This window comes from Lampetra planeri, chromosome 45, assembly GCF_965212315.1.
Source record: "Lampetra planeri chromosome 45, kcLamPlan1.2.h2, whole genome shotgun sequence".
Lineage (NCBI taxonomy): Eukaryota > Metazoa > Chordata > Hyperoartia > Petromyzontiformes > Petromyzontidae > Lampetra > Lampetra planeri.
In genome coordinates, this window is record NC_136151.1 from 6,989,340 (window position 1) to 7,013,189 (window position 23,850).

The window sequence follows — 23,850 nt, forward strand, 5'->3', positions numbered from 1 at the left end:
AGGCTCTGTTATTTGCTATTAAGAGAGTTCCTGGTATGGTGTGTAAACATCACCACTGGGGAGACAAAGGCGGCCGGGCGTGCTGTTGGCCACCCACCCCCTAGTGTGCTGTGCCGGCCTTCATAGGGGCCGTCCATAAATGACTTCACGCGATTTTTGACCCCCCCCCCCCCCTTCGTCACACGGCGTCACACAAAGTCAGACCCCCCCCCTCAAATATGACGTCACAAAGCTCTGCCCCCCCCCAAAAATAAAACATGCCTCAAATAGCTTTAAACTATTGTCATTGTAGTGCGTATTTAATGTGGCGCTGCACTCTGATGTTGTAGGAGAAAACATTTATAAAAAAAAGTCTATTTAATTAAGTAGAACGTGTTGTCGAAATTTATTTAAATTTGCGCATTTTGACGTGACGTCACATTTCTCAACCCCCCCCCCCCCCATCGTCACAAATGTCTGACCCCCCCCCTACGTGCGTGACGTCATTTATGGACGGCCCCATAGGTGCTCGCTAACAGCACTTGCCCCAACAGCCTGTGAAGGCTACACGGGGGATCTGTGTCTTTGTGTACGCGAGTCTGTGCGTTGTGCCCGTTTCTCTACGCTGCTCACACTCCGTGGTCTCAGGACGCACGACTCAGATCCAGAATCCTCACTGAGCTACCATCAACACCCCACACACTCAGTGCGGGGTAGAGCGGTTGACTAAACGAGTGGTGGACGGAGTGCAGCAGCTCCATGGAGTCAGCGCGGTAAAACGACAGCAGCCCCGCCTCCCAGTGCAGGTGACACCCGACTCTCCGGGGAGGATCCCTCACCGGCACTGAGGTCACTACACCACCATGACGCACGTAGCAGCTGTTGCCACTTTTCCGAAAAACCCAGGATGAGTCGTTCTCTCCCAGCCTGCACTCTTTACCACGCCCTTTCCGTGCGATCGTCCCGTACGCGACTCCAACCTCACAGCCCCCCACCGCACCCCCCACGTCCACCTCCCAGTAGTGCTGACCCGACGAGAAGCTCACGGAGCACAGAGCTTGTGACCAGCCATCAAAGCGGTGTGGGTGATCAGGGCGACCCTGGGAGACAGCGGTCCACGTCACCGTCCTGAGGTCCGAGGAAATCTGGAGTTTGTTGTAGGCCGAGTTTGGGTCCACAGTCGGTGAGCGTCCGTCTGCAGTAACGATAATCAGAGTAGGCGTGTAACAACAGCACCACTATAACAACAGCACTCGTGCACTAACACGCACGTACACTGCAATAGAGCAATTCATAATGAGCATTGTTATACAACGTTGTAATGCGCAGCTGTCGGTGTGATGACATGTAACGGGCACTTTGTCAATCCACTGCTGGATGAGGGCCTCCCTACACCGTGGGGGTCACGGGGGATATTTGACCATACTTCACCACGCCGGTCACCGCGCGTTGGCGAAGTCAGGCGGCGCAGCTGGCGAGAGCACAGAAGTACAGTACAGCGGTGCGTTTGTCTGCCCCGCCATCTACATTTTTAAAGTCGAGCTTCAGTTCAATATTCACTGTGTAATAGATGTAAAACATGTGATGATACCATCAAAATGTGAACTGCTCTATATATTCTAATGCAAGGCTGAAAACTTAAAATATATTAATTGCTTGCAACATGTATTTATTAAAATGTTTTAATTGAAATAGAACGATCAAACATAGAGCAATTGTTACGTTTTTTCGGTAAAGTGACGTAGGTAAAATAATAACAATATAAAATAATAATAATAAAATAGTCATAAAATAGTAATTATAATAAAATAAACTACTATTGATATAATAGCGCCAAAATAATAATAAAATAATAAAATACTAATAAAATAATAGTAATAAAATAAAAAATACAATAATATTAAAATAAAATAATGAAAAATTAATATTGATAAAGTAATAATAAAATACTAATAACATATTTTTAATAATAAAATAATGATTGCAAAATTATTATAAAATAACATAGTATTAACTAATAATGGTAAAAAAATAATAAAATTTACTAATATTAATTAAATAAAATAATAATAATAATAAAATAAAGTGATACAGTAAATTTAGCTGTGACGGTCCCACGTGAAGACGGAGACTTGTGTTGCCTTCGAAACGTCGTGATTGAATTGAGTTATTTTCATTTATTATTATTTTATTATTATATTTTACCAACGTGACTTTACCGAAACAACCTAAGAGTATGAATCCTTGCAGTCACGAAAGCTTCCAATCTAGAATTAATTGTTAAGTTAAATAAATAAAGTTCTAATAATAAAAAATAAAATATTCCAATAAGAAAGTAATAGGACTTTTCAAAAATCGCAGCCTTTGCGATTTGCTAATCGCATTGTTTCTAATTGCGACTTCGATTTGAAATCGATTCATCGTTCAGCCCCACAGTGCGGTTAGTGCCCGTGGGAGGCAGTGAATCACAGCAGCAGCGGCGTGGATATCAACACCGCCGCAGCGTCTCTGTGTGTGTACAACAAACACAAACATCTCCCGTGTGTCACCTTTCACAGGCTGTAGGGGCAAGTGGTGTTGGTGAGCACCTGTGAAGGCCGGCACGGCACACGAGGTGGGTGTGATAGTGTAGTGCTGTACACTCGTGTGTGTGTGTGTGATAGTGGAGTGATGTACACTCGTGTGTGTGTGATAGTGTAGTGATGTACACTCGTGTGTGTTAGTGTAGTGATGTACACTCGTGTGTGTGTGTGTGATAGTGTAGTGATGTACACTCGTGTGTTTGTGTGAGGGTAGTGATGTACACTCGTGTGTGTGTGTGATAGTGTAGTCATATACACTCGTGTGTGTGTGTGATAGTGTAGTGATGTACACTCGTGCGTGTGTGTGTATGATAGTGTAGTGATGTACGCTCGTGTGTTTGTGATAGTGTAGTGATGTACACTCGTGTGTGTGTGATAGTGTAGTGATGTACACTCGTGTGTGTGTGTGTGATAGTGTAGTGATGTACACTCGTGTGTGTGTGTGTGTGTGATAGTGTTGTGATGTATACTCGTGTATGTGTGATAGTTTAGTGACGTACACTCGTGTGTGTGTGAGATAGTGTAGTGATGTACACTCGTGTTTGTGTGTGATAGTGTAGTGATGTACACTCGTGTCTGTGTTAGTGTAGTGATGTACACTCGTGTGTGTGTGTGTGAGATAGTGTAGTGATGTACACTCGTGTGTAAGTGTGATAGTGTAGTGATGTACACTAGTGTGTGTGTGTGTGTGATAGTGTAGTGATGTACACTAGTGTGTGTGTGTGTGATAGTGTAGTGATGTACACTCGTGTGTGTGTGTGATAGTGGAGTGATGTACACTCGTGTGTGTGTGATAGTGTAGTGATGTACACTCGTGTGTGTTAGTGTAGTGATGTACACTCGTGTGTGTGTGTGTGATGGTGTAGTGATGTACACTCGTGTGTGTGTGAGATAGTGTAGTGATGTACACTCGTGTGTGTGTGTGTGATGGTGTAGTGATGTACACTCGTGTGTGTGTGAGATAGTGTAGTCATATACACTCGTGTGTTTGTGTGAGGGTAGTGATGTACACTCGTGTGTGTGTGTGATAGTGTAGTCATATACACTCGTGTGTGTGTGTGATAGTGTAGTGATGTACACTCGTGCGTGTTTGTGTATGATAGTGTAGTGATGTACGCTCGTGTGTTTGTGATAGTGTAGTGATGTACACTCGTGTGTGTGTGATAGTGTAGTGATGTACACTCGTGTGTGTGTGTGTGATAGTGTAGTGATGTACACTCATGTGTGTGTGAGATAGTGTAGTGATGTACACTCGTGTGTGTGTGTGTGATAGTGTAGTGATGTACACTCGCGTGTGTGTGTGATAGTGTAGTGATGTACACTGTGTGTGTGATAGTGTAGTGATGTACACTCGTGTGTGTGTGTGTGATAGTGTAGTGATGTACACTCGTGTGTGTGTGTGATAGTGTAGTGATGTACAGTCGTGTGTGTGTGTGATAGTGTAGTGATGTACACTCGTGTGTGTGTGTGTGTGATAGTGTAGTGATGTACACTCGTGTGTGTGTGATAGTGTAGTGATGTACACTCGTGTGTGTGTGTGTGTGATAGTGTAGCGATGCACATTGTGTGTATGTGATAGTGTAGCGATGTACACTGTGTGTGATAGTGTAGTGATGTACACTCGTATGTGTGTGATAGTGTAGTCATGTACATTTTGTGTGTGTGTGTGATAGTGTAGTGATGTACCCACGTGTGTGTGATAGTATAGTGATATACACTCGTGTGTGTGATAGTGTAGTGATGTACACTCGTGTGTGTGTGTGTGTGATAGTGTAGTGATGTATACTCGTGTGTGTGTGATAGTTTAGTGACGTACACTCGTGTGTGTGTGAGATAGTGTAGTGATGTACACGTGTGTTTGTGTGTGATAGTGTAGTGATGTACACTCGTGTCTGTGTTAGTGTAGTGATGTACACTCGTGTGTGTGTGATAGTGTAGTGATGTACACTCGTGTGTGTGTGATAGTTTAGTGATGTACACTCGTGTGTGTGTGTGAGATAGTGTAGTGATGTACACTCGTGTGTGTGTGATAGTTTAGTGATGTACACTCGTGTGCGTGTGTGTGATAGTGTAGTGATGTACACTCGTGTGTGTGTGATAGTTTAGTGATGTACACTCGTGTGTGTGTGTGAGATAGTGTAGTGATGTACACTCGTGTGTAAGTGTGATAGTGTAGTGATGTACACTAGTGTGTGTGTGTGATAGTGTAGTGATGTACACTAGTGTGTGTGTGTGTGATAGTGTAGTGATGTACACTCGTGTGTGTGTGATGGTGTAGTGATGTACACTAGTGTGTGTGTGTGTGATAGTGTAGTGATGTACACTAGTGTGTGTGTGTGCTAGTGTAGTGATGTACACTCGTGTGTGTGTGTGATGGTGTAGTGATGTACACTCGTGTGTGTGTGTGTGATGGTGTAGTGATGTACACTCGTGTGTGTGTGTGTGAGATAGTGTAGTGATGTACACTCGTGTGTAAGTGTGATAGTGTAGTGATGTACACTAGTGTGTGTGTGTGTGATAGTGTAGTGATGTACACTAGTGTGTGTGTGTGTGATAGTGTAGTGATGTACACTCGTGTGTGTGTGATGGTGTAGTGATGTACACTCGTGTGTGTGTGATAGTGTTGTGATGTACACTCGTGTGTGTGTGATGGTGTAGTGATTTACACTCGTGTGTGTGTGTGATAGTGTAGTGATGTACACTCGTGTGTGTGTGATAGTGTAGTGATGACTGTGGTGTTTAAATATCGCCACTAGGGAGACAAAGGCGGTCGGGCGTGGTGCTGGCCACCCACCCCTTCATTGGAGCTCGCTAACAGCACTTGCCCCAACAGTCTGTTAAGGCCATACGAGGGATATCTGTCTATATCAACGTATCACCATGGTGATACGTTTTCTTTTGTAACTAACTTGTTGTTGCCCGTGTAGTGATTTACACGGGCAACTCTGCTTATGCCTTGGCCTGGCTGTCTAATAACAGGACCCTGCGGGGTGGGCTGGTAGGAACGAATAACCAAAGAATATAAACATAATGTATTATTACACTTGTTTAGCCAGGAAAGCCCCACTGAGTCTAAAGGTTTTTGTAGGGTCCTGCCAAGTGTTTTCAGTAGTGGGCGATGTTGCTACACCGAATCGGACGATAGGAAGGGAGAGTGTGAGGCCTTGTTCTCGGCTTTAGGCCTAGCTGTAGGCGTTAGGCCGCTGTGAGTTAATTTTTAATTAAAATGTTTTAATTATTTATGTAAAAGCTTTAAATGTAAATGTTTCTATTGCAGTGGCGGCTCCTGCAAAATCTCTCAGGGGGGGCAAATGTCTGGATGATTGATAAGGTCCACCCATGCAATGAATAAATTAACAGCTTAAGCATGTAAAGGCAACTTCACTTCTTTAATATTAATGAAAAATAAAGTGACTCTTACAATACATCTTGTTTGTTTATATACTCACTATTAAAACAAACCACTCAAGTTTATTTTATTAAAGATTCCACTAGGTGGCGATAAATTATATTGTTGGATGAAACGTGCTTACGTATGATGACGTTAGCACGTATGATGACGTAAGCACGTTAGTGCATGCCCTCCCGGAAGCCATAGAGAAGGCATTGCAGCGCCCCCGTTCGAAAAAAAACATCTTTGAATGTAAGTCTATGGGGCCACTCGGGGCGATTCTCAGCCGTAGTGAAATCGCCCAAAAAGAGGCGGTACTCCACAGAACGTGACATGACGCTGATTGGACTATATCCAGAGGCTGACAGTGACAGCTAGCGTGACTCTGTGGTTGAATGACATTGGTGGTGCGTCGCCCAATCGCCCTAATGAAGAAACCGCCCCTGTTCTATTGAAAAACATGAGGGAATGTAACATTGTTAAACATAACTCCCTTTCACACACGCGGGGGTACGATACGAAGGGAGAGTTCGACGCCTAGTTCTAGGCTTTAGGCCTAGCTGTAGGCTTTAGGCCGCCGTGAGTTAATTTTAAATTTAAATGTTTTTATTATTTATGTAAAAGCTTTAAATTTGAATTTTTCTATTTAAAAGCATCAGGGAATGTAACATTGTTAAACATTAACTCCCTTGCACACACGCGGGGGTACAATACGAAGGGAGCCTTTGAGGCCTAGTTCTAGGCTTTAGGCCTAGCTGTAGGCTTTAGGGTGCTGTGAGTTTTTTTTATTTAATTTCAACGTTTTAATTAAAAGCTATCTCAGGGAATTATAAGGGAATGTTACACGTGTTTAGCCAGGAAAGCCTTATTAATGTAAATGTTTTAATTAAAAGCTATCTGAGGGAATTATAAGGGAATGTTACACTTGTTTAGCCAGGAAAGCCTCACAGAGTCTAAAGGTTTTTGTATGGTCATGCCAAGTGTTTTCAGTAGGGGGCGATGTTGCTACACGTAATCGGACATTGGACGGACGGACGGACGAAATAATCTATTGTAGGCTGGTCCACTTCGTTCCTACCAGTATAACCTAAAGTTGCCTTTGAATCTGAGAGCTTCAGGCTGTAACACTCAACCCTAAGAATCCTCAAGATGTCTGTATCTTGTTGCCTCATGCACTAATAATGAATGCTAAACATCTTAGCCATAGCGCGTGTGTGTCAGATTTGAAGCTTTCGTGACTGCAAGGAATCATCTTCTTCTTTATTTTACTTTCTACGTGACTTTACCGAAAAAACCTAAGAAGGTGTGTGTCAGACTCACACGCAGTATAGCAATAGCATCCTCACTCAATTATACACACGTGTAGTGTTAATAGAGCTCATGTAATAGTTGTTTGCACCCATTTGTGTATGTGCTATATTTTAATGTGTAGGTATATTGATATATGTTTTTTTAGTAATTTACCTTTTTGGCTAGGTAATGATTTAGATGGTCAACTAAGGTCAAGCCCTTGACTGGCTGTCTGATTAACCTCTGAATTGTAACACAGAATCGTCAACGTGCCTTTGTGTCTTGGAGCTTTAGGCATTAACACGAAACCCTATGCATCCTAAATGTGTGATTCTGGATATCGCATTTTTATCATTGAACCGTACAAATCCTACAGGCAGCCTTTGTGTCTGCAGTGGTGATGTTTACAAAATGTACTAGGTACTCGTTAAAGCTGAATGTACCTAGGAGGGCTCCAAAATTTGTTCTGAATCCACTCACCACTGATGTTAGCCATGGCTGTGAATAGCCTGTTGGTGACGATGTTTGTAGCTCAGTGCACAAACCATCCCATCTTCACTGGACATCCGTACTCACTCTCATCCATACACCTCCGATTAGCACGGTTGGTGTGAAAGAAGTTCAATGTAGATCTATACACTTTACAAAGACAAAGATGCCCCCGTATATACTCAACAAACTTTTGGGGCAAGTGCTGTTAGCAAGCACCTGTGAAGGCCTGCATGGCACACCAGGGCGTAAGTGGCCAGCCCCATGTCAGGCCGCCTTTGTCTTCCCAGTGGTGATGTTTACACACTGCACCAGGTACTCAATTGAGGCTGAGTCGACCTAGGGGAGGCCCAGGACCGGTTCAGATGATCCATCACTGGTGTTGGCCTTGAGCAGGAATAACACTCGGGACGCCAGGTTCATAGCGCAGCGCACTAACCACTGCACTACCGCTCCACAACATACTTGCACAAGCACAATTACACACGCAATAACACACACACACAGGTGGTAAGAGTCCGTGGAACTCACACATGAATGCCAGCAAGTTGACCACAGCTCCCTGCAGGGCGCTGATAGATGGGATATCTGTTTTGCTGGTAGATGAGGGTGGAAATCCCTTCTGAGCCTCTCTCCTGTAAGATCAGAACCAAAAGTGACTCACACAGCCCGTGTCTTACACAGCATCATCACACACAGCATCAACACTCACAGCATCATCATCACACGCAGCTCATCATCACACACAGCTTCATCACACATAGCATCATCATATGCAGCATCCCACACAACATCATCACACAGCATCATCACTGCCAGTGCCTTATACAGCATCATTACACACAGCGATATTACACTCGTCATCATCACGCAGCCCATGTCCCACACAAGGCGTCACCCCGTGTATACATCTGTGCGAGTTCATGTGTCCCTACCGGTTTGTCTCCTTCAGGTGAACCTGCAGGAGTCAGACACAGGACAGGGGACGCGAATCAGTTTACCTCCAGCCACATTAACCACACGGTGATTGGTAGAGGCGATGAGCTGAGCTGCACTCAGCCATTTGTGTATCCCAGTGTTGTTGGTTGTAATCAAGACAAAGCCGTGGACTCGTTTGGACTCGATGGTTCTCATCAGCAAGGTGTGGCCTCTCAAACCATTGCCACGGGCAATGAGGTGTACGTGGTACTCGACATCGAGTGGCAGTGATTGTGAACCAAAATTGGAAATAATTATCCACTGCGAGGGTGACTTACACCCAGAGCATTGCGTTATCTTTGTCTAGCATTTTTGGGACGATTTTCGGGCCCAAAAACCTCAGAAAAGCCCACCTTTGATACGATTTTTTGGCCCAAAAGTCGGTAATGTACATACTATAACGTACGTACATTGTGTCTTGATTAACTGAATAACCCAACTAATAATAGAGATCTATTGTCATTTATATGCATACATTAACTCACCTCTCCCACTCTGGGCTTTGCACCTGATTGGTTCACAGTGAAGACATCACATTTATTCCTCTAAGACCAAAACAGAAGAATTTCTCCACAATTTTGACGGTGACCTGATGAGGCTGGTTGTAATTACTGGCAAAACATCGTACTCCAATTGTAAATGTTTTTGGTTTACTCTACAACACTCCGGTGTGCTGAACTAGTAACGAAATTGGCATGTTATGTTTACGTGACAAATCTAATTGGTTGTGTCGGATGGTGGCGGGTTTAACGACATTTATATTTAAGCGATCTAACCCAAAAAAACATCTATGGAGGGTGAACACTTGTTGAAGCAGACAATCGTCGGATCGGTTTAAACTTTCCGAGACTGATAAAAAACGAATTCCTGTGGCTTTCCTGATATTAAAAGCTCTTCTGTTTCAGTATTACTCTTGGTTGGTCGACATTTTGTTACATGAATAAACTAAATCTAGCGGTAAGTAAATAAAATCTGTCTCTTACAGGACCATGTGGTTAGATATTGTAGTGGCAACGTCTATATAAATTACCAGCCAATAATTAACTCGAGGAATTTATGTGTTAATAAAGTATTTATTATTTGGAAATATAGCAGTAATTAATATATGTTAACTGGAAATTCACGTTGGTGGACTTGTTCCACCTTTAATTTCAGATCGCATGGGCCATAGATTGTATTGACAATGCAAGTTGCGTTTATCTGTTCTTAGTGATACCTCGCATGTGTCACCTTGGTAAATGTACAGGCAGTTTTCGGCTTATGAACACCCGACTTACAAACCAGCTTCCATGAATTTAATATTTTTGTTACATTGACGTAAAATGTGAACTTAATCATGGAACAATGTTTTTTCAGCAGAGCAATCCTCCGCGAGATGTAATGAGTCAGCCTCGTGCTGGCAGTGAGTGTTTGTGCATGTGTGCGCCGGCGCTTGTATGTGCGTGCGTGTACAAATTAGTGTGGGGGGAGTGGTCGTGCAATGGTAAGCGCGCTGCGTTACCAACCCAGCGACACGAGTTCGATTCCCACTCACGACCAACACCAGTGACGATTATCTGAATGGGTCCTGGGCCTCCCCTAGGTCGACTCAGCTTCAACTGATTTACTTTTTCAGTGTGTAAACATCACCACTGCGGAGGCAACAGTGGTCAATGGTGGTCAGGTGAGGTGATGCCCACTCACCCTCTTATGTGAGGTGCCACCTTCATAGTCTGTTGGAGTGTGTGCACGCGTGCCTTGTGTGTGTGTCTCTGTAGTGTCCGTGTGGGTGTCTATTTGCGTGTCTTTGTCTTTTGTGTGTGTGCTTTTGTGCCCCGTGTGTTTGTATTCAATTGTAATAACTCATTGCACCTCTTTCAACAAGAAAAAGAGGATCAGGACTCAAGGTAAGTGAAAATAACACGGATTTTTTTTTATATTTATGTTACTTTATCGACTGTATGGGCATTTAAAGAGTACATTGTTGTGTTCCGACTTATGAATGGTTGGACTTACGAACATGCCTGGGAACGAGTTGTGTTCGTAAGTCGAGTACTTCCCTGGCTCCGCAAGAGCTCTACCTGCAGGAACGTGAGCGAGTCCCTCTCCTCCTGCAGAGTGCGCAGGCGCGTGGCTGCTGCCTGGAGCTCGTTGATCTCGTGCTTGTAATGAGCGATGTTCTCTTCGATCTGGGACAGCAGCTCGCGCCCCTTCACGTCCACGCGGTCCAGAGCCGTCTTCTCGTCCTCATCCATCATCGCCCTCATGCGGTTGAACTCGCCTGTGATACGAGCCTTGGTCTTGACCATGCAATCCTGCAAGGGTGTGTGATGGATGCTATCAATTCATATTCCATGCTATAAATACCAAAGTCACGTTGTTTTCTGGCTACTCCACTAGTTTGCCCTACCACCACATTATGTCTCTGTACTCACATCTCATTGAACAGGTCGATAACTTTAAGTATATAGTTCCTTCACATTTATAATATGGTAAGTAAGATAAAAACGTTAAATTGGATTCCTCTGCGGAAATAATCACAACATTAAGTGAAACTATTCAATTGTAAATCGAAACATAATTTTCCATACGGTCCCATTATATGGCCTAAGATGCATTCCTAAAACAAATGTACTTACCAAAAACATACAAAAAACATTGTTCAATACAACTGAGATATTTTATGCACAAATATGGAGAAAATAACTGCTAATTACTTACTAAAATTACCTGTTATTAAAATTACCTCACATTACTGGAATGTCCATGCCTCTCAGCATAGGCTGGCCACTTTTCCCTCCCTCCATTGTTTAAAATCACTCTAGCTCAGGACTTCACACTTTCAGCTGCTGTACCTGGACCCAACCTTTTTGCTGTTATTTTTGCATTTCCGTTATGTGTTTTTATTCACTCGATCGAACAAAGACGGCTACTGCATCGCACGCTTTCAGGTGCACTTCTGCGGCCGTCTGGAACATTCTTCCTTCCAATATTAGTGTAAAAACAGCCATAAAGGGTTCACGTGGGGATTGGCTTGCCGGTCCTGCTTGTAGCCAATAAGGGTTGAGATAGGGACCATGGCCCGGGCGTGATCACGACAGGTCATCAGGAGTGATTGGCCTAGCCATTCGGGGCCCCAGCTAATGGGGAGCCGGATGAGGGGCGTGGTCCCGGGATTGACAGGGAACCATCGGGAATGGTCGAAGCTGTCCATCAATGATTGGCTGGGAGAACCACGTGACGAAGGTATTAAGAGCGAGTGAGAGGGAACGATCGGGAGCAGACTGAAACTAACGAGAGCAGGGTCACGCGCGGACGGGGGCTCTGGGTGCCACGTGCGTGACTCGCTTGAGCGAGTGACGGAGGCGCGAGAGGCTGCCCGGTGTGCGACGGCCCGTGCTCAGGCAAGGAACGAACGGTACGCGCGTCGATCGCATACTCGCATGCCTTGGTCAGTAGGAGACCTGGCGTGGCTCCACTGCCCCCAGGTCCCGGCGGGCACATCCCCTAAACTGCACAGGCCATGGCGGGGGCCGGTGACGCTCATAGAGGTTCGGAACTCGCAAAGTATCCGCGTTCAATACGGAAAACGTCGGTGGTATGTTCATTCCTCGCGACTTAAACCCTATGTTGACGCGCGTGTCGGTCTTTCATCCCCAATAGCTGACCTGCCGGGTTCTGCTGGGCCGACTACGCCGCTTGACACGCCCGTTGATCCCAGGGGGGACTGTGTTGTGCCTCCTGCAGATGAACAGGTTCTGAGGGCTGAGGAAGCCCCCGCTGCCCCCCCTCCAACGGGGCCCGCCCTGGACGTGACCAAGCACCAACAACCGACTTCTTCTTCGAGCCTGCCACCTCCTGTCCATCCGGAAGCGAAGCGACCTTGCGCTGGGAGCGGAGAGGGTCCCGCGTCGCGTACGCGGTCGAAATCTCTTCCGTTTCGTTAACGTTTGATCGGTTCGCTGATTCCCTGTCGTTACTGCGCTGCAGGGGCGCCCTAATGTATGTTGTGATTTTTTTTATTATGGGTGACTGTTTTAAATGTTGTTAGGCGTGGGAACGCCGGTTCACCCTCAAATTGTTAAACGCACCTTGGTGCCCTAATAACACATTGCGGAATTGGTTCTTCACCCTTTTCCCAGCCGAGACGGCTAAATTTTTTCACCGGGGGGGGGGGGGGTGATGTAATAACAGCCATAAAGGGTTCACGTGGGGATTGGCTTGCCGGTCCTGCTTGTAGCCAATAAGGGTTGAGATAGGGACCATGGCCCGGGCGTGATCACGACAGGTCATCAGGAGTGATTGGCCTAGCCATTCGGGGCCCCAGCTAATGGGGAGCCGGATGAGGGGCGTGGTCCCGGGATTGACAGGGAACCATCGGGAATGGTCGAAGCTGTCCATCAATGATTGGCTGGGAGAACCACGTGACGAAGGTATTAAGAGCGAGTGAGAGGGAACGATCGGGAGCAGACTGAAACTAACGAGAGCAGGGTCACGCACGGACGGGGGCTCTGGGTGCCACGTGCGCGGCGGAGACTGAGTGCGTAGTCTGTCCTCTCTCTGTTGTCTGCCAGCAACGGAGAGTGAGTGAGCAAAGTGTATCGTGGAGTGGAAATAAAAGGACTGATTCCGAAGCCGTCTCCAGAAGGATTATTACATTAGGAAGCCACTGGAGCTATGCATTTTTCATCATCTAGATTGAAAACTAATTTCTATAGAACTGCTTTTTGTGTTTAGTTGTCTGAACCCCGCACCTCTGATTAGCACGATTGGCATGCATGCAATTATGTTTACTTCACCTCGCACTCATCTGTTCTCTAACCATTAATGAACCCTTTTTTGGTACAATACGCCTTTTGTTTATTTTGTTAATATTGTTAATGTTTGTTTTTAATGTTTTCTTTCCTCCCGTAGCTCTTACGCATTTTTTTCAAATGTCCCTCCGCAGCTATCAACTCAATATTGTTTTTGTTCTATGCTGATGCATCAAGGATTTCCCTTGCAAATTAACTGGGTAACTGGAAAAATGAGATTTCTGTGTAACAATTAATATTCAGGGCCCTATCACTACGCATGACAGTAAGCATAGGATAGCTTCCTTTTCCTCGGACCAAACCTGGACATATTTCAGTCAGCCTATATTTATCAAAGCTGTGCAGTATATTGTAATAAACTTCAACACAATTCCACAAGATTTCGTTACAAATAAATTCCTGCCACCTGAACACAGATGCCAATGGCTGTGCTGTCCAAGTCAAACCTGGGTAGTTGTCAACTCTAAGTGGAAGTGTAATGATGGTGGAGTTGCATGGTGAGTGAGATGTGTATATTTGGGAAATATGTAGTGAGTCACTTCTGAGACACTATTTGATGAGGCAACAATTTTATTCTACACTATATCTTACACACTGTTCACATACGGGATAACTATTTACGGGTCAGAGCAGCCAACATGCTGTCTGACCCACGATGCCGGAGACGGAGACGGAGCACCTCGGGTTCTATTCCACCTGTAGACAGCCCCGATTCAGCCTCAGGGCTTCCCTTTTATGCCCCTTAGCGTGGCCTAGCTCCCCCCTCGGCCACGCCCCCTGCTGGAACCCTCTAGAAGGTCTTGGGCCATGCTCCCCGTGTCCCCTCGGTCACCTTTGCCCGACCTCCCTCACCAACGCACATCACGTGCTTCGCCAGCCAGCCGGGTTGCCATGTCCCCACATGCCCCCCACCGCCAGCAGCCAGCACCACGCCCCATAGTGGCATTACCTGCTGTGCTGACTGCTACACCCACAATTCCTCATTCTACTGTACCTCGCGCTATGCGCTGTAGTGATCCATTCTATTTCCTACACATATACTGAATAAATGCTGCTATATCTATGCACTCACAGAAGACTGTGGATGTTAGAAATATGTATTTTAGGGGGAGAGACAAATCTATAATGCAAAAAATATCATCCGTTTATATATTTTCTTAGTTATATTCTCCACAAAAAATAAAATTATTATGGTTGAGTTGTGTATTATTATTTGGCATCGAACTACGACCAATATCTTCACGAGAAGGTCCTTGCCTATAAACATAGGGAAGCACACCAGCATTGACTACAGAAAACCTGACTGATACTGAGACACTGGGTGTGGAAACCAGTCCAGAGCTTGCTTGTACTCATTCAATACTTTTGAAATGATGCACTCCCACGTCGTGGGGCTGATGGGATGTGTCAATTTCTCATGATTTTTATACAGAGGTAGATATTTGATGGGAACCTATTATCTGCTTATCTGTTTTTATTTCTAATATTTTTCACAACACGGAGATGTTGTGTACATTATCACCAGCTGACTTGATGCCCTCTTTTACAGTAGGATTTGCATGACATTGGATACTTGTAACCTTATCGTGGTGGTGGGGTTTGTGTGTTCCAATGACCCTCAGACCTATGTCGCCTGGAGTCTTGTGTTCCTGGTAGGTTGTCCCTTCGTGAACAGGTAAGGGGGGAGGTTCCAGACAAATAATGGTCCAAAAAACATCACTTTATGAGTGGTTAAAAAATACCAAAATCAGAGAACCTCACCCAGACAAGGTATACCAGGACAACCACATAGAGCCAGGCCTCGGTTGTGGTGTTCGCCGAGAAGAGCCTAGTGGGTGGGAGACCCACGTAACCCGGCTACGTGGAGCTGTCCTGTGGGCCTACCATCTTCAGGACGAAAGGTGAGGGGCGGGTGTGATGCTAGTGTTGCGTAGTGCATGACGACTCGGAGGCAGATTTCCTGGTAAGGGCTTACGCCGGTTTATTAAACACAAAGGGTAACGCTCCACACCAGAGATAGGTGTCCCTATACTCGGTCCTTCACTCAGACCTCAGGCTCTATCTGTCCCTAGCTCGGCTATCTCTAGGGCTTTCTCACTCGGGTTGGGACAGGGGCTCAACCAACACTGCCCGACCGAGGAGAGCAGCAATTCACGTAACCCTATCCGACTCTTGCAGACTTCTATGAGCCCTACCCCTGGCAGTATCTTCGGCTCTCCTACTCGTAGAACTCGGACGGGGGATTAGCCAACACTGTCCGGTCACGAGCAGGAGAGACCTCCTTCAGACCATCACCATCCCACAACGACCCCGCTTTCGTCACGGGGGGTCCCCCCTTAAGTATTCCCCATGACATGACGTCATCGCGCCTCACTGCGCTCATGGCGTCACGTCGCCACACTACTCCTCTACACTAGTATGGCCGGGAGAAGGATGGTCTCAGAAAGACTGGACCTTGGAAATGGGCGCTCGCTATTAGGACGTGGTATGTAATGTCACTAGGGGGGAGGGGGAGTCGGTGCTGGTGGAGGAGGTGGAAAGGTACCGTCTAGATGTAGTTGGTCTCACCTCCCCACACAGCATTGGCACTGGAAGCAAACTTCTCGATCGGGGGTGGTCGCTCTCCTATTCCAGAGAAACTTCTGGTACAAGGCCTCGGGTGGGAGTGGGGATACCCACAAGCACCCGGCTGGGTGCTGTTCAGTTCGAGTTTGTCCCAGTGGATGAGAGAGTCGCCTCAATGAGACCTGGCTCTCAGAAAGGACAACTCTGACTGTTGTCTGTGCATATGTACCAACAGCAATTGAGAGTATTCAGCCTTCTTGGAGATGATGGGTGCAGTGCTCAATCGTGCCGCCTACCGACTCCATAGTCTTACTGGGCGATGTCAATGCTCACGTGGGAAAATATGGAGATACCTGGAGAGGCGTGATTAGGGGGAATGTCCCCCCTGATCTGAGCCCGAACGGTGAGATGTTACTGGGATTCTACAATAGTCACGGAATGTCAATAACAAACACCATGTTCGAACATGAGGATGCTGATGTGTACTTGGTATCAGCGCACCTTGGGCCGAAGGTCAATGATTAACTTTATAGTTGTATTATTGGACCTGAAGACATATTTTGTGGACATTCGGGTGAAGAAATGGGCAGAGCTGTCTACTGATCACCGCCTGGTGGTAAGTTAGATCCGATGCTTGGGGCACCGACCAGAAAGATGGGGAATGCCCAAACGAATAGTGCAGGTTTTCTGGAAACGTCTGGTGGAAGACCCAGTGCAGAAAGATTTCAACTTCCACTTCTGGGAAAACTACTCCTTCACTCCAGAGAAGGTGATGGACATTGCGTCTGAGTGGACGATGTTTATGACCTCGATTGTAGATGCGACTGTGAAAAGCTGTTGTTGGAAGGCAGTTAGTGCCTGTGAAAGTGGCAAACGTAGGTCCTGCTGGTGGGCACTAGTGGTGAGGGACGCTGTCAAGTTGAATAAAGAGACTTTTTCCGAGCTATGCTCAGAAAAAGGCCTCCCAACTCGATTGAGAGATACCAGCTTGCCAAGAGGGTGGCAGCGGTAGCAATAACTGAAGTGAAAGCCCGGACATGGGAGGCGCTTGGAGAGGCCATGGAGAGAGACTACTGGGCAGCCTCAAAGATCTTCTTGCAAACCATTAGACGCATTACGTCGACGGGACATGGCCCAGGCTGTTCTCACTAACATTGAACTCAACTAAGCAGATAGCCAAGAGGTGTAAGGAACATTTTGATGAGCTCCTCAATCTGGTGAACATGCCCTCCTCTCAGAAGGCAGCCATGGAAACAGCTGGGGGGGTGGGATCCATCACGGCTTCGGACGTCACTGCGGCGGTCAAAGGCCTTCATAGCAGCAAAGCTGCTGGGGTGGACGAGATTCACCCAGAGTTGTTGAAAGCGCTGGACAGTATAGGAGTGTTGTGGTTAACAGGCCTCTTCAATGTTGCATGGAAGGCAAACTGGAGTCGTGGTTCCCATTTTTAAAAAAGGGGCTAGAGGGTGTGCTCCAACTAAAGAGGTAAAGCCAATGTTTGAGTGCTGGAAAGGAGGCTCCGGCCAGTTGGTTGATCCTCAGGTTCAGGAGGAACAATACGGATTTCGTCAGGGTCGTGGAACAATGGACCAGCTCTTTTCCTTCTCACAGATATTTGAAGGGTCATGAAATTATGCTTCTCCAGTCTACCTTTGCTTTATAAACTTGGAGAAAGCATATGACCGTGTTCCCTACAATGTCGTGTGGGTGGTGCTGTGGGAGTATGATGTACCAGAGCCGCTTTTGTGTGCTATCCAGTCCCTCTATTCCCAGAGTGAGAGCTGTGTCCAAATTCTTGGTGCCAAATCAAAGTTGTTCACACTGGGTGTTGGACTCCGCCCAGGGTGCGTCTTGTCTCCACTCCTGTTTGTGATATTCATGGACAGGATATCAAGGCACAGCCAAAATATGGAGAGTATTCAGTACGGGGGCATGGAGGTGCTTTTTGCAGATGACGTTATTCTCTTTTCCTCGTCAGTCTGTGATCTCCAGCGTGCAGTTGAACGGTCTGATGCCGAATGTGAAGCGTCTGTGATGAGGATCAACGCACCAAATCTAAGGTCATGGTTCACTCCTAGGAGATGGTGAAGTGTGCTCTCTAGGTGAGGAGGGAACAGCTGCCCTTACTAGAGGAGTTCAAGTACCTCGGGATTTCTTTCCCGAGTGATGGTAAGTGGGAGCGGGAGATCGGCCGGTGGATCAGTGCGGCTTTCCAAGTGTTGCAGGCACTGTGCCGTTCCCTGGTAGTGAAGTGGGACTTGAGTTCTTGAACAAAGCTCTTGCTTTAGAGGTCGATCTATGTTCCCACATTCACCTATTGTTATGAGCTTTGGGTAATGACTGAAAGGATGAGATCGCGGGTACAAGGGACCGAAATGAGGTTTCTCCGCAGGGTTGCTGGGCTCACTTTCCGTGTTTGGGTGAGAAGCTCGGTAATCCGGAAAAGCCTCAGAGTGAGCCCGCTGCTCCTCCAGATCGAGAGGAGCCAGTTGAGGTGGTTTGGGCACCTGGTAAGGATGTGACCCGGTAGACTGCCCCTGGAACTCTCCTGGGAATGTTTCACTGGTTGAAGACTCTGGGGCCGACCCAGGACACGCTGGCGGGACTATGTCACTCGGCTGGCCTAGGAATGCCTGGGAATTCCCCAGGAAGTGCTAGAGTCTGTCACCAGGGAAAGGGATGTCTAGATCGTCCTACTCAATATTCTGCTGCCGCGACCTTCACCAGGACAAGTGGATTGAGAAACGAATAAATGAAGAAACTCATGCATGCGACAATGCAAACAGGCTCAGAGCAATACCATTGAAGACATATCAAAAGTAGATGCAATCACGTGATTATCCTTGCCATGAAAATATACAACACTGAAAGAGTGATTCACTAATACATCACGATTCGTTCACATTCAATTAAAAATATTTTAAAGTCATTGACTCTACGTTGTGTTGTGTCTGCTTGACAGTTGGATGTGTGTCATGAGCGCTAAAGTGTTTTCCTGCATTCCCTACACGCTCTTGAAGTCGCATCTCTTGTGTTTATTGTAGCATTTAATCGACTATTTCCAGTCGCATTTTATCATGTTCACTCATTTAATGTATAGTTTCTAATTCAATACAGTTGTTGCTCCATACTGTGTTATTTTATCTCACCTATTGCAGGTCATTCGAGTTATCCTGCGAAATGTTTTGCAGTCTCACCAGATATGACCTTTTTTCCATAAACGTTGTATTTGTTTACATTTCAAGCACCCATAGCGATAATAATAATTCAAAATCCTGCACAGTTACTACACATTGATTCAAAAGTAACAAAGTTTACTTAAGTCTATGAAGTTGTCCTCACAGGGAGAGTCACAGACTCCAAGTAGGGTGGAGGTCACAGGGTAACAAAGTCCACGCGTCGTACCTGCACGTCCTTGCGAGTGGCCTTCATCTGTCCCACGGACACCTCCGCCTTCTTCCTCTTCTCCTCCACCGCTCGTGTCTCCTCTCCGACTCCACTCTGTACGAGACGAAGTCACCAGAGGAGACTCCACTTTCTGAGCGACTCCCTCTTAGCCCCACTACACACGGGGCCCTCAACAGTGATGGCCAGGAAGTCAGCCCAGACTGATTGAAAAAGTCTAAAAGGGCAAGGGACGGTGGAGAGAGAATCAACTCATGGTGATGTTCGTTGCATGAAATGTGTCTAATCCCAATGACACTGATTATTTACTTCCCATGTTGTTATGGCCAGTGACAGCTTTAATCAGCTCGAGTTGAGGTATAGTTTTTTTCTGTATCTGAGTAGCTCTCACTCCGTGAGGGCCTCACCTTACGTGTCTCGTGCTCATCCTTGAGCGTGATGACCCGATGTCCTATGTGGTCTCCTGCGATGGTGCAGTCCCTGCACACGAGGCTCTCGTCCTGCTTACAGAAGAACCTGTAAGGGTCTCCATGCTGCTGGCAGTTTCGCTCCTCCAGGTTGACAATAGGAGCCACCAGGACGTGGTCCATCAATCTCTGGTTGTTCAGGTGAGGTTTCAAGTGGGACTCACACAGGGACATTTCACACCTGAGGCAGGTCTTCACTGCACGAGTCTCCCCATCACCACAGCCATCACAGAAGACAACTGCAGCCATCCTCTCTCCAAACTCTGAGCTGCTCCACCAGGTTGGCGAGCGCCACGTTCCTCTTCAGCTGGGGTCGCTCAGGGAAGGCCGCTCGGCACTGCGGGCAGCTGAAGCTGCTCGCTGTCTCCCAGGCATCGTCCAGACACCGGAGGCAGAACGAGTGTCCGCAGCTCAGCGTGGAGGGGCAGTCAAACGTGCCCAGGCAGATGGGACAGCTCAGCTCACTGTCGACACAATCACTGGGAGACGCGCTCGCCATGGCCCATGGCTTCACTCGGACTCAGTCGCTCGCCGCGGCACACGGAGGAGCTATCGCTGCAGCAGCTCACACAGCGGAGACGAACAAGGAAATGAACTTGACTTCACCTGCAGTGAAGTTATAAATACCTCGAGACACGCCCTGGAATGTTCCACACGGTGGCTGGGCTCACCTGTGTAGACGTGGCGTTACAGTCACGCACTGTGAGCTAAAACTTATTTTTGTGTTTAGTTTGTTGTCCTTCCCCTGCACTTCCGATTAGCACGGTTGGCTACGTACGGTGTGGAAGAAATCCAACAAACATACATAGCTTTGACTGGTCTCAAGTGATATAATATTTGTACAAACAAAACCCAGCAGCAGCAGCCAGGGACACAGCGATAATGGTTTGTCCCACAGGCTGATTGACCGGCTAGGGTCAGGCTGTGTGCATTGCACAATGGAACCGCACCTTGTACAAACATTCTGATGTAAAGGTGAACTTGTTTTTTCCCATCTGTGTCTTTATCCATTTTTTTCTTGCAAGGCCTTTTTAAAGGTTCGCAGTCTGTAATCGTCTTCCACCTTTATCAACTAATATTTTAACTACTTGCTTCATGCGACCTCTGTTCATCTGTCAATATATATTTTAGTATTTTTATTCCAACCACACCGTTTTATTCTGGGTGGACGGTGGTTGTATGTATGTTGAACTTCTTTCACACCGTACGTAGTCAACCATGCTAATCGGAGGTGTGTGGGTGAGTGTGTGGGTGAGTGGTTGGGTGAGTGTGTATGTTGAAATTATTTCGCAGTGTACATAGCCACTCGTGCTAATCGAAGGTACGAGCGAGTGAGTGGGTGGTGGTGCAGATTGAGTGAGCGAGTGGAGTGGTTATTTGGTGAGAGGGGAAACAGATGGGCAGGGGGATGGTGTGAAGGGTGGGCGAGCGGGCGGTGTGGGAGGGCTGGAGGAAGGGGGGCTGGGAGGGCGTGCGGTTGAGTGGCTGGGTCCCTGGGTGGGTGGCCTCACGCATTACCACAGCGAACAGCCTCTGGCTAAACAAACATCGGCGTTCGTCTAAGCTCAATATCGGTATGACTATCACTGTACATTTTCCTAATATGCATAAAAAAATCTTGCTCATCGTTTAAAATCATCATCACGTAAACAAGTCTTCATCACCTATTATTGTCAAATGTTGACATTTTAAATCCTGGACTCGCTGAGTTTGGCAGATTCTATATAAAAAAATATGAATATAAATTTCACAAGGTAAGGTCCACTGAGCTACGTAGCTCTTTTTCCCAAAGGTGACCTGGCCACAAATGAAAGCCCAGCGAAGTGGCTTTTCCCGTGGACATTTTCACAGCCAAAAACTCAAAACGCGCGATGTGGATTCAAAATGTCGAGGGGAAAGCAGAGGGAGCAGAGAAAAATCCACAGGACCACGGCGAGAGAGACATGCAAACTCCAAATATACAGCAGCAGGCATCAGGGTCGGGATCAAACCCACGACCGCATGTATACCAGGCGAGGTAGTTAACATCTCCTAGCCACCGTGATGATGAGAGAGAGACATGCAGACTCCAAATATACAGCAGGCGTCGGGGTCGGGATCGAACCCACGACCTCTTGTGTACCAGGCGAGGTAGTTAACATCTCCTAGCCACCGTGATGATGATGAGAGAGAGACATGCAGACTCCAAATATACAGCAGGCATCAGGGTCGGGATCGAACCCACGACCTCTTGTGTACCAGGCGAGGTAGTTAACATCTCCTAGCCACCGTGATGATGATGAGAGAGAGACATGCAGACTCCAAATATACAGCAGGCATCAGGGTCGGGATCGAACCCACGACCTCTTGTGTACCAGGCGAGGTAGTTAACATCTCCGAGACACCGAGATGATGATGAGAAAGAGAGACACGCAGACTACAAATATACAGTAGGCATCAGGGTCGGGATCGAACCCGCGACCTGCTGTATACCGGGCGAGGTAGTTAACATCTCAGATCCACTGCAGCTAGATGTAAAACAATAATCACAGAGCAGCCACGATGAACAAGCAAACAACCTGACTTCACCTGCAGTTAAATTATAAACACCACGAGACGCGCCCTGGAATGTTCCCTGCGGCAGCCCTGCTCACCTGTGTAGACGTGGCGTTACATTCACACACAATGTGTCAGGGAGTAAGAGTCGCAATTGATATATTCATACAAAACCCCATGGTAACCATGAACACGGTGATGGTTTGTCCCACAGACAGGTTACACCAGATAGGGTGAGGCTGGGTTTTTTCAGCGTAAACTGCACGTTGTTATAGGTAGGCTTTCGCGAGCAATATTATCCTTAATATTTATTTTCATTTTGGGTTAGATCGCGTAAATATAAAAGTGTTGTTTAACCCGCCTCTACCTGACACAGCCAATGAATTACGGTTTGTCACTTAAACAGAACATTCAGATTAGTTACTATAGCACACCGGTTGTGTGTTGGAGAGTAAACCCACAGCATTTACCTTTTGACAATTCTGGCTATTGCCTGATGAAGCTGGTTGTAATCACCAGCAATACGTCATACTCGAATTGTCATCGTTGTGGATTTACTCTCCAATACACCACCGGTGTGCTGAAGTCGTAACTAATTGGCACTTTTTATTTAAGTGACAAACCTTACTGATTGGCTGTGTCAGGTGGTGGCAGCTTTAACGACACATTTATAATCACGTAGTCTAACCCTAAAAATTATACTCGTCGCAGTCATTGCCATTTATTTGTTCAGCATCTGTGTTTTAGAATTTTAAATTTGGAATTGTTTCAAATCTACAGCAACTTAATGTGTTCAATCTGTGCCTCGTGATCTCTGATGGTCATTTGTAAAATAAGATTTTTTTCTTGGGATGCGGTTTTAGAGGCGTTGTTTCTCTGTGTGCCTATGTGTTTGTCTCTCTCTGTGTGTCTCTGTGTTATCTCTCTCTGCTTATGTGTCTGTCTATGTGTCTCCGGTTCTGTGTTTTATCTCTTAAATTTAGCAATCTTTGGAAGAACGTAATCAACCAGGTAGGGTGTTGACTGTTATATTAGCCGACTATCTGTGTTGTATTGCATTATATTTCTAAGTTTACTAGGTTTGTTTTCTCTTTCATTTGTACCTGATTATGATTGCTTGTGTTGCAATCGAAACATCTTATGCTATTATTAAATGTATTCTTTTATCTTTCTATGACTTTACCGAAAGAACCAAAGAGTAATTCATGCAGTCACGAAAGCGCCAAATCAAGATGGGATTAAATCACGGATTCTGTGTACTGTATTGAAACGACCCTGGATCTTGTGTTTGACGAGCGTTTTGAACTCTCTAAATAAAAAACAGAGATGACATTGTCGTCCTCTCAGCCGACAAAGGCAATACCACTGTCATCATT

The 23,850-nt window shown here is 46.3% G+C and overlaps 1 protein-coding gene across 1 annotated transcript; it reads right to left on the reverse strand.

The window, feature by feature from the left end:
• Window positions 1-441: 441 nt before the first annotated feature.
• On the reverse strand, window positions 442-20,480 carry LOC144733228 (E3 ubiquitin-protein ligase TRIM11-like). Its single transcript, XM_078615023.1, is given in 7 exon segments — window positions 442-1,174; window positions 8,263-8,366; window positions 8,667-8,689; window positions 10,770-11,003; window positions 19,473-19,568; window positions 19,880-20,197; window positions 20,199-20,480. Coding segments are annotated over 7 exon segments (1,566 nt in total). The 5' UTR covers window positions 20,439-20,480; the 3' UTR covers window positions 442-623.
• Window positions 20,481-23,850: the final 3,370 nt, after the last annotated feature.